The 17,655-nt window shown below is 43.1% G+C and overlaps 1 protein-coding gene and 1 non-coding gene across 2 annotated transcripts in view; one reads left to right on the top strand and one right to left on the bottom strand.

Moving 5' to 3' along the window:
* The window catches only part of DISC1 (DISC1 scaffold protein), a 345,468-nt gene that overhangs the window by 67,150 nt on the left and 260,663 nt on the right, over positions 1-17,655 (bottom strand). The window contains exon 10 of the mRNA XM_014788932.2: positions 5,810-5,870. Within this exon, the coding sequence (XP_014644418.2) occupies positions 5,810-5,870 (61 nt within the window). The remainder of the gene's footprint in view (positions 1-5,809; positions 5,871-17,655) is intronic.
* LOC147916784 (U6 spliceosomal RNA) lies at positions 12,594-12,704 on the top strand. Its single transcript, XR_015552606.1, has one exon. It is a non-coding gene; the product is annotated as a U6 spliceosomal RNA (small nuclear RNA).

The following is a 17,655-nucleotide window of genomic DNA, read 5'->3' on the forward strand; positions in this document are numbered from 1 at the left end:
TCTCCACTAGATGGCATGTCCTTTGGGCACAGGGACATTGCCTTGGTCTTCTTATGTCCTTCATGTCTAGCACTGTGCTGGCTTAGATAGAAGGTCAATACAATTTTACCAAATGAGTACTTTCCAACTCAGGTAAGCTGTCTAACTCTCAGGTTTTACAGATTTCTGGAGTGAAGGCACAGCTATCCAGATAGACAAGCTGAGAAGGTGGTAGGGGCCCAGGCAGAAGCCACCATGACTTTTCCCTCCCTGCTCACCCCTGAGGGCCACCTCTGGATGTTCATTAGCAGAGTGAGTTCTCCCAGCTACCATTTCCTATCAGGCTGTCCACATTGAAATTTCAAGGTAATTAGAAACTAAACATTAATTTTTCAAAAAAAACCAAGTCACCTTTAGAAAAATACGTCAGTTTCTAAATTTCAAAGTAACTTTCAAACAAAACCAAGGAGTTCTTGATAGTTCTTACTAAAGCTAAAAAGGGCCTCTAAGAAGGTATCTAACTACTTTCTGTATTCAAAACAGATTTTAATGATTTTTCTGATTATAAAAGTATGATGCCCATTCAAAAAAAACACTTGAGAAACACAGAAGAGCACAAGGAAACAAAATCAACCTACAATCCACTAAACTGTACCTATAGTTTGCAGCAAAGTTTTTATATTCAACTTCAGGAAAAAAAAAAGAGTAGAGATAGACAGAGAGGTGCTAGAAAGAAGAGATATTTTCCCATTAGTCATGCATACAAGAGAGTCCATGAGTTTAAATGGAACCACTACTCATAGCCTTAGGGTGGAGGGCTGGGTGCACATGAGCCAGAGACATGAGTTTGCCATTGGACAATAATGAATTTCTCCTGTACAATCGTTAGAGATATAAGATATAATATGATCAATAACAAATGTAGCCCATATACAAGACTTCTGAATATTTCTTTAGACTCTTTGAGAAAGACAGCTAACAGAGAATAATAATTGAGAAAATGGAAATTAAAGCAAGGTTCGGCCATAAGAGAAAATGAGCTAGGCCAAAATATCATGCAATAAACCTGAAGGAGTAAGAATAAGTGGGGAAAGATCTTTAAGAGTAGATTTTTTTTCTATTCTATTATATACCACTAAGATTTGATGGCAAGACAAATGGAGTTCTGGGGCATTATATCTTCTTAGTCTGCCTTGACTATTTGAATCTAATAGTTGAGAATAAGGTTTCAAGATACAATTATTACTTATCCATCATTCTTGCATCCAATACAATTTTATTGAATGTTTACCACATGCCAAACAGCGGGCAGCTACTTGGAATACAAAGCAAGTAAAGCCTGGAACCTGTCCTCAAGGAGCTCACAGTCTAATGAAATCAGATTGAAGTCATTGCAACAAACGGTGGTAAGTGTCTCCCACTGTGGGTACCAAGAAGGAAGCAGGAAGAGACAAGAAAGGCTTTATAGAGAAGGAATATTGTGCTGAGTGGTGAGGGTGAGTGTGCACCCAGGGGATAGGTAGGGGCAGGGCTCCTCAAAGGTGCTGCTTGGCTGCTCGGGAGGTGCATTGTGGGAACTGCAAGCATCTGGCTAGTGTGGAGCATTGGGCACTGGGTGCAGGTGAGATTACAGGGATGAGGTTGGAGCAGTAGGCTGGAGCCACCTATGGAGAGCCCCCGGGGGATGATAAGGACTGTGGAATTTATGCTGGATGCAAAGGGAGCCTAAAAGGATTGTAAGTATGACAGTAATAAAGTACCTCTGGCTGTGGGAGAAGAGTAGACGGAAATGGCTGAGGCCAGAGGGAGCGAGGCTGTTAGATTATTTAACAAGCCAAGTCAAAAGTAGCAGCAGTGGGGATGGAGACGAAAGGAAAGCAGCAAGGGAGTGGCTCTGTGGAATGACCATGGAAGTCTGATTGCAGCCGTCCTCCCGGCTATTTGACTATAGATGAGGGGAAGGAGGGACATTCCTGATACTCACATCTAACTTATAACTCAGGTTATTAAAAGGCAAATCTTTGTTTAAATATATACTAAAAGCCCCCATTTAAAATTTTCCCATTTTTTATTTTGTCCGATGCAGGATATCCCTTTGAACTGCTGACAGCATCAGTTACTTCCTAACTTTCCAATTCATTTGACTTTCTTGATAGAGAGTGGGATGTTGAGCCCACCCTAGTGTGTCTCAGTTTTTGGGTCTCCAGATCTCAGTGTACATTGAGATAGGAACACAGATGTTGTTGCCATTTACATTTGTCTCCAAAATCATGACTGGCTAGATCCAAATCTCGCTGTTTCTCTGATCATCAAGTGTGTCCTACAACATTCTACTGGGCAATGGGCAATCTATTCAGTTCTCAGCTACTTTCTTTCCAAACCCCTGGAAGACCAAGAGATGCTACAGACAGTGGGTATAAATAACAAAGATTTTCATCAGCATCTATCACCTGGATTTAGTCAATATCTTGCAATATTAATTCAGCAGCCACTATGATGCAAACTGTACCAGGTGCTAAAAACTGTTTTTGTGTTTTGAGATGTTGATTCTCTTGGAAAGAACCGTGACTGTAATGGGATAATCCAACCATCACTCTTCAGGCATGGTGGGGAGGGCAGTCCTGTCACAGGAGGGAGAGCCTGACCATTACCACACTTTCCACAGTATTCAGTCTGACCCCCTGCTCTGAGGCAGCAATAAAACTATCTGCATGTACCTCAAGATGTACCAGTTCCCACCCTCGCTGCCACTCTGCCTACTGCCAGGGGGGCTACAGACCCTTAGCTGCTTTTTCCTCCTCTCTATTTCATTGTTTCTGCCCTACAGGTTCAAACAAATCTGAGCCAGGCCCCCTAACAGCTTGAAATAGCAATGGAAAGAGCCCTCAGGAAGTAGGCTGTAGGATAGGCCAGTTACCATTCTGATCATCTGAGACTGTTGAAGGATCCTAAGTAATAAATGCATGTGGGTCATGCATCTGTGTAGCTGGAGAGAAGGGAGAGAGGTGGAAGGTGCTGTAAGATGAGACTGGGATATCCATAAACTAGCTGCATTCATTTACTCAACCATTCATTCAACAAATATTTTTAGAGCACCCCTACACTGTTCAGTACTATCAAATCACTGAGGATACATTCTGAACAAGACACACATAACCTTCAATGCCTGATATTAAGCACTTTGAAAGTGAGAAGAATATTTCAGTGCGAGCACATTACTCAGTCTTGTGGAAGACTTCAAAGAGCAGACATTTAAAACTTGAAGGATGAAAAAGGCTTAGATCAAGGGCTGGTGGGAACTGGGAGAGGCCCACTGGAGCAGACGCAAAGGGAGAGGTGAGAGCAGGCATCTAGGGCATATGCCAGTGTGCACGGGGAAGGAGATTGGCCAGTCTCAGGCCAAACCATCTGCCCCTCCTGAAGATTACTTCAAATCTCCAAGTATTGGGTTGAACCATAAGAAACTGTCATTTTCCTACAAAATGACAGACCATTTTCCTGTCAAAAATGGTCTAATATCCAGGCCGGCCCGGTGGCGCAAGCGGTTAAGTGCGTGCGCTCTTCTGTGGCGGCCTGAGGTTCGCCGGTTCGGATCCTTGGGCACGTATCGACGTGCAAACCGTACTGTGGCGGCATCCCATATAACGTGGAGGACGATGGGCACGGAGGTCAGCCCAGGGCCAGTCTTCCTCAGCAAAAAGAGGAGGATTGGCAGATGTTAGCACAGGGCTGATCTTCCTCAGACACACACAAAAAAAAGGTTTAATATCAGTAATTTCATATGGTTCAACCTAATACTTTCCTGAAAAATATCCCTTGACCATTTCCCCTCCTAAATTAGTTTCTCTCCAGAAAAAAACACAGTAGCATTGGGAAACATAAGAGCATCAGTGAGACTGGAGAAGGGCAGTGACAGTGTGGTGATGGATGATGCTCAAGGACACACAGAGGTCACATGGAAGAACGCCAAGAGCCATGCTAAGATGTTTAGGCTTTATCCTTAGGACGATAGGGACTCACAATGACCAGATTTGATTTGAAGATGCTCACTAAGACTACTTCAAGAATGGAGTGAAAAGGCAACACTGGAGACAGGAAAACAAAAAGCAGCTATTATGGTCGTTCAGTGAGAGAAGACAGACCCACCCTAGCATGGTGAAATCAGGCAGGCTGGAGGTTATTAAAGATGGAGAATTGGCAGGACTCAGTAACTGACCCTAAGTGGGAGATGAGGGAAAGGGGAGTGAGCCTGAGTCCATGGTTCTGCACAGGCAGCCAGTGAGAGGGCCTGACCAGGTGGGTGATGGGCCATTCATTGGGCTGGATGCACAGCAGGAAGAGCTGGCTTGGAGGGAAAAGGATGAGTTCTGGGCATAACTGTTCCATCAGTCTGATGATAAGGAGAGCAAAGACCAGAGGAAGCAGGAATTGAAGGGAACTAACATTTGCTGACTGCCAATGATGTGAGTGCTTTACATACAGTGTTTAATAAAATTCACACAGTGACCCTGGAAGGTAGGTACCCTTCCTTCAGTTTTGTAACTAAAGAAACTGAAAGTGAACATTTACCTGATATTAGGTAGTTGATAAGAGGTAGAGCTATGATTTACATGGGCATCTCTCTACAAATATCCATGCTCTTAAAACTCCAACTGCCTAATAATCTATTGGAACGTATGATGTGTGTGGTCCTTATCACTAAAAAATGATAGCTGGAGTTAAGATCAAGAGGTATATGCTGAAACCTGCCTCGGAACACATGGGAGAGGAGGAGGCCCCACTCAGCAGCACACCTGACCCAGACGAGTATCCTACTTTCTAAAGAGAGGCATTTCCTTAGAGGATGCCTCTTACCTGCATGCCCTCCTTACCCCACACTCTACTGACAACCTTCATCACAGTCCCGCGCCAAGTCTGGGGCATGGGGGAGCAGGGAAATATCAGTCAGTGCTTGGAAGAACTTGCTTTCCTTGCATTAGAATAAATCCTGTTGTACCTTGCTTGCTCTGCAGAGTAGAGTTTGGCAAGGCAGCCCCTCATAACATCTCTTAAGGGAGAAGCAGTATTTTAGCTGATGGCATTATCTTAGCAGATGAAGGTTTAAGGCATGGCCTATTTAAAGCTATTTAACAATTTCCAAAATAGTAGCAAAACAGTCTTCATAAAGCTAAATGACTTCCAGGGAAGAAAGCACATATTACATTCTCGTACTTGTTTCCTTAATTAGGAACAGATCCTGGTGGCTGGGATTTATTTTCATGAGTACACATCCACAAAAACCAGAAACATCTTGACATCCTGCAGCATCCCTAGTGTTTCTCAAATCTGAATTCCTAATTGGCTTTTAAAAAAAAAACAAAACAAAAGCACCCAGAAATTTTCACGCTGGTTTTGATTCAGGATTCAAAACAGAACCTAAGATGTACATTTTTATACTGTTCTAAAACATATATAAGCTGGGTCAAAATCTGTAAGACCCCTTTCAGACATTAACAAGAAAAGAAAATCAGACCAAGGCATGAATTCTGAATTTAACACACCAAAGAAGATTCTTCTTCTTCTGGAACATAAAAACTATCCTGTGATCTGCCCCAGACACTTTTAAACATCTTAATCTATTTACTTTTTATAAGAGGAGAAAAGGGTTAGGAGATGTTTGTGTGGCACCTGCTTCTTTCGTTACAGGATTCAAAGGACTTCTTTTTGTGTTTTTCTTTGTTAATTTATTACAGACATTAATTAGCCTTTTTCTTTGCTTTCACTAAATTGTGTTATGATAAAGAATCCAGATGTGCCATGGAGTCTATAGTGAAGAAACTGTCATCTTTACCTGAGCAGTTTATCTTCAAGCACTTCCATGTACTTCGCAGTATTCTCCTTCACACTTGTTTCTGCAAAACAAAAACCCAATGTTGATGCAATTGTAGTCAAAGACTGAACAAAACCCAGAACTGCTCAACTAAAAGCCAAAAATCAAAGAATCGCCATCAAGTTGCTAATAACGATAACATTCAGTGTTTGGAAAACACTCGAAACCATTGGGGTGGCTGCCTGGAGTGACGCTTTGGAAGGCTCTGATGCCTCCGGTGTCTCTGCAGGAGTTGGAGCCAAGGAACAGAGCACTATGCTGCCCCTGTTCTGTGCTCTCAAAGGCAGCTCATTGGGTGTCTGGCATGGGCCCTGCTGTGCTCTGTGCCTCTCACCCTTCCCACCTGGTAGCCAAGAGCTTGGTTGTAGAGTATGGGAAAGAGAACCAGAGAGAGGAACAACTCCCATCCTATGATGAACCAGAGGAACCTCACCAGTGGTAGTAGGGGATTGCAGATCCTTTAACTGAAAAACAAATGAAAACATGATCCTGCCAGTAAGTAGACATCAATTGCTCAGCTTCCAAGGCTGCGAGATCAGCTACTTCTACAGTAGAGATAATAAACTCAGTACCCCATAATCACCAAACGTTGAAGGAGTACAGTCACGCATAGCTTAACAAGGGGGATACATTCTGAGAAAGGCGTTGTTAGGCGATTTCGTCATTGTGCAAACATCGTAGAGCGTACTTACACAAACCAAGATGGTATAGCCTACTACACACCTAGGCTACACGGTACCAATCTTATGGGCCCACCGTCGGATATGTGTTCCATTGTTGACCAAAACATCGTTATGCAGGGCATGATTGTAGATGATTTTATGGTTCAACAAATCAAAGAGTTACTTTACTAACAAAAAAAAAGATTTGGTGCATTTTGGGCAAACTCTGATACCCTCTGTTTCCTCCTCTGAGCAATGAAAGTGCCTTCTTCTCAAGGTGATCGCTGACGGAGATGTGAATGTGAAGTGCCCAGAGGAGCAGGAGGCAGCAGAGAAACTTCCATCAAATGGTGGTTGTCATGATTGATGTTGTTGCCATTCCTATCCTCACTATTATTAATGTTATTGTGGTATTTATCATTTTTATTCCAACCTTTGTTCTCAAAGGTAATTTATGCCAAAGGGCACATTAACACTCTCAACTTGGGATACATGGAAAGCAGAAGCCATGCTGCCTGACTCTCAGCCAGGGTCTCTCCCCGGGGTACTCTTAGGACCCTATTTTTGTCAACATGTATGTTTTGGGGTGAGGGGCAGGGGGGTGTATTCGAAATTTGAAAAAAGACCTTGAAATTCCTCATAAAGAAACCAAATATTTAGATGGAAATTAAAACAAAAGTTCTGGTTCCTTCATTTATCATAGACAAAAACAGAAATTTACACAATGAAAGCAACTGTTTAAGTTTGTCTCTTTTATCGATTTATTCTGGCCTAACCTACAAATTAAGTTGTGCTAAGTTTTTCCTCCAAATAAATTAGTTCAATATTTGTTCTCGGCCCCCACTATGTGGCGGGTACTGTGCTAGCACAGGGAGTTAGTTGTGGTGATACGATTCCATAAAGCAGAGATCTGCTCACTAGAGCATCTGGAGCAAGTCCTGCAAATTCAGAATGTCCCAACCAGACATGCTCTACTTCACATCCTATAAATATTTATGTGTCACATACTGTTCTTAGCCCTTGGGATGAACCAGTGAACCAAAGAGATAAAGATTCCTGCATATGTAGTGCTTAATTCTGGTAGAGGCAGATAATAAATAATAAACATAAAAGTTCCATAGAATACTAGAAGCTGGTAAGTATTATAAAACAAGAGAAGGGGATCAGAATGGGGCTGCAGAGTGGTCAGGGTAGGCACCATGGAGAAGGTGACATCTGAGTAAAAGCATGGAGAGGTTAAGGGGAGTGCAAGCAGGCATGCTGGGAAGAGCAGAGCAGGCAGAAGGACCAACCAGTCTAAAGGCCCTAGGGCAAGAGCATGCCTGAGTGCTCCAGCAATGTGTGGATGGAGCAGAACACTATCTGGGGAGAAGAGACAAAGGCAGAGAAATAGCACAGGTCCAATCATGTATGCCACTGTGGCAGACTGTATTTCCAAAACATGGCCATAGTGATATTTCTGGTCCTATATACTCTTCCAGAACTTGGCCACTCTCCCTCAAGTGATGAAATCTATTTCCCTCCCCTTGCATCTGCACAAGCTATGGCTGTTTCAACTAGTTGAGTATGACAGGAAGGAGGCCATATAACTTTTGAGGCTAGGGTCCAGTTTCTGCCTGGCTCTTTCTCCTGGGAATCCAGCCACCATGTTGTGAGGAAGCCCAAGCTACATGGAAAGGCCATGTGTAAGTGTTCTGGATGACAGCCCAGGCAAAGGTCTCAGCCTACAGCCCACATCAACCATCAGATACGTGAGTGAGTGAGCTTTCTGATGATTTGGGCCTTGCAGTCTGAGGGACCCAGACATCATGGAACAGAGACAAGCCATCCCCACTGTTCCCTGTCTCAATTCCTGAATCACAGAATTTGTGCACATAATAAATGGTTGTAAGTCAATAAGTTTGGGGATGATTTGTTATACAGCTGTAGTAACTGGAAAGCCATGTCAGGATTTTGAGTGTTCTGAGTGAAATGGGAAAACATTGCAGAAGATTGACCACAAACTGGTTTGTGGCTGATGTGTTGAGATAGACTGTAGCAGGACATGAGAGAAGCAGAAACATAGGGAGGTTAGAGCAATCATCCTGGACAAGGTAATGGGACTGAGACGAGGGTGACAGCAGGAGACGGTGATAAGAGGCAGATTTTAGATACATTTTAAAGAAAGAGACAACAGGAGTTCCTGATGGACTGAATTCAGGTGTGTGAAAAAGAGACAAGTCAAGAAAGACTACAAGGTTTTTGCCCTGAGCCACTGAAAAAATCGACTTACCATCAACAGAGATGGGAAGAACGTAGGTGAAACTAGTCTGGGGCGACAAGCAAGAGTTCAATTTTGGATTGAAATTTGCTATGCGAGTAGAACTTAAATGTTCTTACACACACACAAAAAGGTAAATATATGAGGTGATAGATGTGTTAATTAACCCAATGGGGGGAATTCTTTCATAACATACGTATATATCAAATCATCACATTGTACACTTTAAATATCTTATAATTTATCTGTCAATTATACCTCAACAAAACCAGAAAAAATAAAAGCAATTGAGAAGCTTAAAAAAAAAAAGAGTCCAATTCTGGATCTGACAAAATTGAGTTTATTGGACATCCAGCGGGGAAGTCAAGCATGAAGTTGGATATCTGAGTCTAGGAAAGGTCTGGAGTGCAGAAGGACATTTGGAAGACACTGGCATTGAAGCAATGAGACTAGATGATATCACTAAGGGAGTGAGAGGAACTAGGAAGCCCTCGGTGATCACGTAGAACTATGATTATGTTATGATAGCCACTTTCATTCAAAGGACAAAAACGCGTAGCACCACCCCTGAGGAAAAGAAAGCCATATTCTTATGTTTAAAAATAATTCAGATGTATACCATCTTAACGATTTTGTTCAGAAATCCAATGCTAGATACTTGATGAAGGTAAGCACTTGGAGCTCCCGTCAGGGACGTGCTGGACCTACACAGGAACATCCAGGCCATTGCATGTGCTTTCCCACTTGCCCGGAGGCTGCCATCTGAAGAGGATGCTGTGTTGAAATATTGTCTTCACTGGATCCTGACCCCTTTCCTAGTCAGGCAGCCTAAAATGCCTTGCACATATTCGTGGGGTTGACTCACAACCTTCCAGAGAGGCCAGGACTGCCAAAAGGGAGTTTAGGTTTCTAACGTCCTAAGAAATCTGCCCACAGACACAGTGATTGAGAGTAGAGCTCATTTTTCTTCTCTTCTCACCCTCCCTCCTTTGCTTTCCCTTTCCCACCATCTTAAAGCAGAGACCAAGAGAAGGGTGGTGGTAGTGAGGCAAGGTTCCAAGAACCAAGGATGGTGCTGAAGGAAGCTGAACACTAAAGGAAAAAGGAGATCAGGGGTCACCAGGCTTCCTGATTGGGAAAAGGCAGGAATACTGTAACCACAGGCCCTCTAGGACCAGTTCAACTGACCCCATCCTATCAACAGAGTAATTAAGAGTGGTTTTTCAGGAGCTAAGACACCCTGTCCAGTTCAGGCCAGTTGAGACCACTAACCTGAGACAGGAACCAGCCTAACAAGATAGGGTCATCCACCGTTGAAGCCGCAAGGCCCCTGGCCTAACCATATAAGGCCCCTAACCAATCGGCAAGCTAGGAGAATCAGGTAGAGGCGACCAAGAGCCACATTCCGCAGCCTCAGGACTTTCCTGGGCTTACACATGCGTCCTAGCACCCAGGAGTTGGCTGAAAGTGATCTTTGCCTCATTACCATACTAAAAATCACACCCAGGGGTGGAGAGCTAGCATGCTAGCAATAAACATGATACATGCAGTAGCATGCTGCACAACAGTGCAGGCGCAAGCACAGCCCCACCTCTACACACCACGATGGAAGACGTCCCCAGCCCCAGCCTGATAAAAACCCCACCATGTAGTTATTCAGGGAGCCGCTCACTTCTCTCTCTCTCCCTTCTTCTCTTTTTCATGACTGGCTCCCTTGTGCACAAGCTAATAAACTTTCTATCTCCTCACTCCTGCTCATTGTCTCTCTTGATTTCTATTCTGGGGGACAACAAGAACCCAGGGCACCGGTAACAAACCCATCAACTGGGCCCGCACAAATGTCCAATAAGTGAACTTTTTGACGCCAAACGGCTGACGACTCCACACTCAGATCATGCTAACACCACCATTTTGTGAACATGCTTCCTATGAAGGGCCATGAAGCTTGACTACGCTTGCACAAATCATCAATTACCTTACGTCTCCTTATCTCCAATCTTCTATCTCCTCACCCCAGACTGCCCTGCCCTTCATCCCATAAATTTTGCCTCATGCTCTAGATCTGGGAGACAGATCTGAGAGCATATGCCTCCTGTCTCCTTGCAGACTGATCTAGCGATAAAGCTGTTCTCTTTTCCCAAAAGCTGATGACGTAATAATTGGCTTTTTCTTATGCGCGTTGGATAGGAGAACCTCATCTTTGTGCAGTAACAATACTTCCTCTCCTCCCCATTTGCTAAGGGAATCTGATATCCAGATTTGGGCCATAATATCAGAATGGAATTCATATAATTAGTCTTATTAATCCAATTTAAAAAATCTGATTGATAATTAAACGCAGTAAGTCTGTGAAAACATTTAGCAAGAGTGCACGGCACAAACACAAATCAGTGTTACAGGAATTTAACCTGGGTCCTATTTCATGCAAGGCACTATTTAAGTATAAATGAGACTTGGCTTCAAGGGACACAGAGAGAGCGGTGGGGATAGACTCTAACACTGATTTCTCACTGGAGCACACAGCAACATTTTCCATAAATATTCATGACAACTGATAATCCAGAAATGTCTCTATGAGTCTGATGAAAAAAATTACCAAGCTACCCAACAATATTCTTTTCAGCATAAACAAGAAAGGTAAGAGAATGTTAAGTGGAAGCAAGTCTAACTAGGTTTCACTGCATTATATCCTTTGTTTGCATAATAAAAGGACAGCAGTATTTGTCATGATAATAGTACAGGAAATGAGTAACACCCAGGCAGACTTGCTATCAGATTGAATGAAGCAGTGATTCCAAGGAACTTCAGTCCCACTACCCTCAATTAATAAGGAGGGCATCATCAGATCAGTACCTGATCTCAAATTTGAAAAAAGAAGCCAAAGGGATCTCATCAGTTTAGCATCAATTAAAAATTTTGGCTAACATTAACCATTTTACTGGAATTTTCTAAAATAAGTACCAAGTGAGGCCTGGCCTTATTTTACAAAAATAAGTCATCAGATTTGAAAGATCATTATTCAAGGATCAATTTAGACAAGATTAACTCCCATTAGTAAAATCTTCCAGAAGGAAGATGTGACAGCAAAGGAGAAATTTTAGAATTCTGAGAAATTTTCGAACATCTATAGTATTATTCTTCTGTCTGAATTAATGAAAGAACTTCTGTTTATTTGGGTGATTGAACCATGCATGGAGATGAAGTGGTAACAGAGTGCTAACAAAGAGCCAGGGAAGTCAGGAATTCAGAAAAATGGACTTGCAGTTAGATTGTCTTGATAGGAGGGATGGAATAAGATTGTGTAGGACCTTGAAAGCTGGCAGAATCCATTATATGAAGTGCCACACAAGTCAAATTTTACACTGAGGGGCAAGATGGAAACACCAGCCATGAACCCTCGCTGGTACCAAAGAGATCTTGACTGTCACACTGGAAATCCAATGTGTGGAAAGACATGATACCAAGACAATTATAACAATTTAGCTAACTTTTTACTGAGCACTTCCAATGAGTCAGAAACTGTTCTAAACACCTTGTTCTAAACACCAAACAACAATAGCACCTATGAAGTAGCTCTGTTATTATACCCATTTTACAGTTGGAGAAATGGAGGGGCAGCAAGGATCAAAGTCACCTAGCTAGGAAAGGACAGTCCCAGAGTCCATTGTTACAGAACACGTCTTCAGTGTTAAATAACACAATAGGAACTTAGGAAACGCACATTGAATAAATGCATGTGACATTTCAGCCACCAACAAAACGATGCAGATGTTCAAAGCATAAATTCAGAAGCCAAAGACTGTGCTATAAAAAGTCAGTTACAGTGCTCGCTTTGGCAGCACATATACTAAAATTGGAACGATACAGAGAAGATTAGCATGGCCCCTGTGCAAGGATGACATGCAAAGCCATGCTGTGGCAGCATCCCATATATAGTGGAGGAAGATGGGCATGGATGTTAGCCCAGGGCCAGTCTTCCTCAGCACAAAAAAAAAAAAAAAAGAGGAGGATTGGCATGGATGTTAGCTCAGGGCTGATCTTCCTCACAAAAAAAAAAGTCAGTTACAAAGAACACTGGCAATTGCAAAGAACAGCCATTAACAAATGAAAACTGAATCATATGCAAACTATAGGAAAGAATGCTGCTAACAAATCAGCATAAAATAAATTACCCCTGCGTGATATATACATATAGATATCATATACACACATATATATGTGGAATCTATAAATATATATGTGTGTAATATATATATATATAAAGGGTATGGGCCAAGGTGATTTCAAAGTTGGTTGCAACAAGAAAATGATTAATAATTTTCTAAGAGTTATGTTCATGTTGGTTCATTCCTCCCCATAAGAAGACATCAAATTCATGCAGTTTTACAGATTTATATTTGCATCTATAGATTTGTTTATTTACAGCATTTTTCTGCTATCACTATAAGAGGTGGTCATTTAGACAGAACTCTCAAGAGAGGGTTCCTGAGTTAAACAGGATACAATCCTTCGTAGGCTTTAGACAGGTCATTGTAAATTCTCTAGAGTCAGAACCAAATAAATATGCCATCGCTAAATTAGCAATGGATTCACTTCTCATTGGCAGGACATAATTCATTGTGTTATTGTTAATTCTCTCTCTTTTCATCTGACGTTGATAAGAGATTTGTAGAGACGAAAAATGATCAGATATGGATCCTACAGAATTAATAAACGGTGACAAAGAGCAGGCTTCTTTCTGGGGTTGTATCTGACCCTCATTCTTACATCCATCTAACGTTTCTTAAATGCCCACCATGTGCCTGGTTGTGCACTGGGCACTGGGGCTGCAGAGATAAACATGATGCTGCCCTTAGCCCAGAGAAAACTAAGTGTGGTGACAGAGACAGTTACATAAAGGGATGACTAATAAAAGCAATGAGTTTAGTTCAGTGACAGAAACTTAAAGCAGCAGTCATTCTGGGAGCATCATGGAAGGAGATTCAGCCCAGCTTGAGGAGGTTAAAAAATGACTTCCAGAGGCAGTGACTGAAGTAGAGATCTTAAAGGATTTTCCATGCTGGCTGAAGCCAGAGGAGGCATGGATAATCCAAAACAGCAGTTGCACATAAAATAAGATTTGTGTTTTATAATATCAGCATTTAATGTCATATCATTTTACCTTCCCAATAATTTCCAAATCATTTTTTCCCTAAGCTTACGTTAAGATTACTTGATGTAGTGCATGACTTCACACCAAAGGAGGACAGGGCGCTACAGGAAATGGGCTGGTCCAAAACCCAGGCCCTGAGCTTCCATCACCACTGTCATGGCCACACTGGAAGCGGATGTGGAGATTAACTCGTTCATCCCGGCTTTCTCCTTTGGGTGAAGTGAGAGAGAATGTTGTGTGATGGTAACTTCACGCTGGCAGAGGCACCCAAAGGGCAGAGAGTGGGAAAGCTTTTTCAGAACTGGAGCATCATCATAGGATTCAGTTGTTCCTGATGAAGAAAGTAAAACTAGTTATTCTGAACCGCGTTTACGCTTCCGCTTCCGCTTCCGCCGTCTTGCCCTGCCGCATGGTGCGTGGCTGCAGCCGCCCTGCGCGAGCCCTGCCCCAGTGCCCTTGAACCCAGAGTGCATCTCAGGGATTGTCTTGACATTCGTGTCAGTAGAAACCACGCCTGCTTCAATGGGAAGAGATAGTGGGCAGGAGGAAAGGAAGGAGAAATGAGTAGTAAGCTCTACCAGGTTTAAAAACGTCTGATATAGAGTGAATGCTTACGCTACGTAACGGATAAAGCCGGAGTTCCAATTTCACCCGCTGTGCTTGTCACGAGTTAATTGGGTATCATCTGATACAGTAATTCTCACTTTCCCAGTTCAGACCTGCTCCTACATGCAGTCTCCCTGTGCCCTTGAAGCACACAGCCTAATAAATCAGCACTATTCAATGACAAAGAGAAAACCAAGTGCTCATGGTACGGGAAGCAGGTCAGAAAGAAAGCTAACGCGCTCAGTTCCGAGCAGCCTCACTCCGCAGCCCCCCACTCAGGCGTCTTCGCCAGCCCAATGGTTCTACTAAATGAGAAGATAGGCTGACCCCCCCAGCTCTCCCTGCTGACAGCAGCAGGCTCTGGTTTGCTTTCTTGCTTTCTAGCACATGTAATTGAAAGAGCTGTGACCTGGAGATTCATTTACAATATTTTAAAAATTGCTCAGTGTCTATTTATCTGTCTTGCCTAGTAGTGTACATTTGAGAACACATACTGTCATCCTCTGATTCTTTGTCCTTACTTTCCTCAAACACACAAGTGCACACACACGCACACATACACGTGCACATATACACACACACTTTACTTCTCTTCATTCTTTTTGATAGACAGAACAAAAAATAGAACTTAGGACTTTGTTTTTAAAGTGAAATACTATTTCCTTAAACAATTTGTGTTAAAAAAAAAAAATGCCCAAATCCACACTTGATCTACTTAAGCTAAGGAAAGAGAGCTCATGCTACGTGCCGGCAGGATGCTGTCCTGTGTGTGCATGAGCATGTCTAATTCTCACAATAACTCTCTAAATCCCTTCTGAGGATAAGGAGACTGAGGCTCAGGGAAGTTAATTCAAGGAGTAAATAAAAAATTCAGACCTAGTTCAGTTTCATGCCAAAGTCTATGTTTTTTCAAATACACAACACTGCTGCCCAACTGTTATGAAACATAATTTCAGAATTTCACTGAAGGAATTCTATATTTCACAGAAGGAAAGGATTTACTTTTCCCTTAAAGCAGAGGCTTTACATATGTAACTGTTAAAGGTTTGAAACTGGAATCTCTCCACTTGACACAAAAGCATCCTAGGTCTGATTGTCTGTCTGAGCCATTGTCCTTGGAAGAGAGATCCTGGAATGCTGGCAGGAACACTCAGAATGTGCTCAAGGGCAAGGAATGGCAAGCATTTTAAGCTAATCAGATCCCTCACTACATGGTCTCTCTCATGTTGGAGGTGCCTCCTGAACCATCTTGGGAAGTAACTAAGCAGCCAGCCCAGTTACAGCCTGCTCCTTGTACCCAGCAGGTTTTGGCAGGGTGGCTCTAAGGAGGGGGAGGGAAAGATTTCAACATCACCAACTGCTCTACTTATCAGTCCCATAGTATATCACACCCATGTTCACCACTTCTAACACAGGGATTATCTGCCCTACACCCTTCCCTTTTGGGGTGCTGATCGTCCTCAACCCTGCCATTTGCCAGCATATCCTAGCACTCACATGTTAGCTGAGTCTGTCCTAGATTGAGGGGGCACAGATAGAATCAATCAGGCTCCTTGCCCCGGAGCTTTCAGATTTGCACTAACTGAAGAAGCCCTTCCCTCTCCAGTGCAAGCCCTGGAAAAGGAGGTCTGGCCTGCCTGCAGCCACAGTCCAGTCACAGTGTGAGAATGAAGCTGACACCCCAAGGTAAACAGAGAAGAAGGAAGGAGAGAGAGTCCTGACAGCTTCCAAGGTCCCCAGCTTAGCTTCCCACTGCCAGTCACACCTCTGCCTCCAGGGTGGGCACTTGAGCCAGTCCAGTGCCTTTTCCAGTTCTGAGCCTTTGCTCCTACTCCTCCTTCCACCTGGAATTCCCTCCTTAAATGTCTTCCACCTTTCTGCCACCCAGATGCTCTCCGGGCTACAAGACCCTGCTTTCTTGCCCTGCAGCCCCTCTACCCATGGTGCTTCTCCTCTTCTACGCTTCTACAGACCTTTCTAGCCATCAAGTTCATTTAGCACAGGGCTTATCCTCTCTGCTCAAATATTCTTTGAACCCTTAGTGCCTAGCACAGTCCTGGACTAAGAGAAGGTACCCGAGTATATAGTACTTTGTGCAACACCAGCTACAGGCCAGGTACTATGCCAGCCACTGGGGAAGCCACAATGAAGAAGACATGGTTCATGTTCTCAAGGAATTGACAACCTGATGAGGAGAAAGAAATCAGAACAGATTACCAGGATGCCAAATAACTGAGGTCATCAAAGAATGAATTACTGGAGGGTGGAGGAGAGACACAAATGCCACCCGGCCTGAGTAGGAGAGAGGGGACCTTGTGGGCTCCCTGGAGAAGAGGGCCTATGACCTGAGAAGGAAATGAATACAGGGATATATTTCAGTTTCTATTACAAACAAAGCAAAGTGTAAGGAAAAGGAGAGGAAGAGGTATGATAGGAATGAAATAAGGAGATTTCAAAATTCCCATCTTTAAACACTAAGTCATCAAGAATGCCACCAGCATCACAGAGCTGATGGCCTCCTGCTCGTCCCTGCTTCTGATGTTCTTTGGTGGCCCCCAAATAGTGCAAATCCAGATGAAACTGGTTTACATGTGGCCTACACAGAGTTTCCCAACCTCTTACAGGCTATGACAAAGTCCAAAAGTGAATTGGCTTTTCTTATTTTTTTGATAAGATCCAAACAGAGGCCACCACTTCAAAATGGTCCCCCCACCTGAGGTGAAGAACCCAGAGTTTGGGTTCATTCAAGGCTCTGAACGAAGGGCATGCCTTTCCCAACCAGTAGATGTTACCTACCTCCACGGTGTGAAAACAGCAAACTCAGCCCAGAAGATCCAGCTCACAGTATCCCCAGGCTTTCCCTCTATGCTCATGAGCCCAAATGGGCAAGTAGACAGCGGCATATCAATAAGACATCCCCAAGAAGACAAACTATCTGTGAATTGAAATGTAAGTCATGGTAAAATGCAACGATTAGACTGATAAACATGCACTTTGGAAAGTTTTCTCATTGACTTATTTTCTCAAGCCTTTTACAGAAGAAGTGGGAAAAAAGACCAAATTGGCCACATTGAGGCACATAGTGAGACAGGACCAATTTTCCATTTGGGGACAATTCATAAAAGTA

The sequence above is a fragment of the Ceratotherium simum genome, chromosome 6 (assembly GCF_057802395.1).
Source record: "Ceratotherium simum simum isolate JZ-2026a chromosome 6, ASM5780239v1, whole genome shotgun sequence".
In the NCBI taxonomy this organism is placed as follows: Eukaryota; Metazoa; Chordata; class Mammalia; order Perissodactyla; family Rhinocerotidae; genus Ceratotherium; species Ceratotherium simum.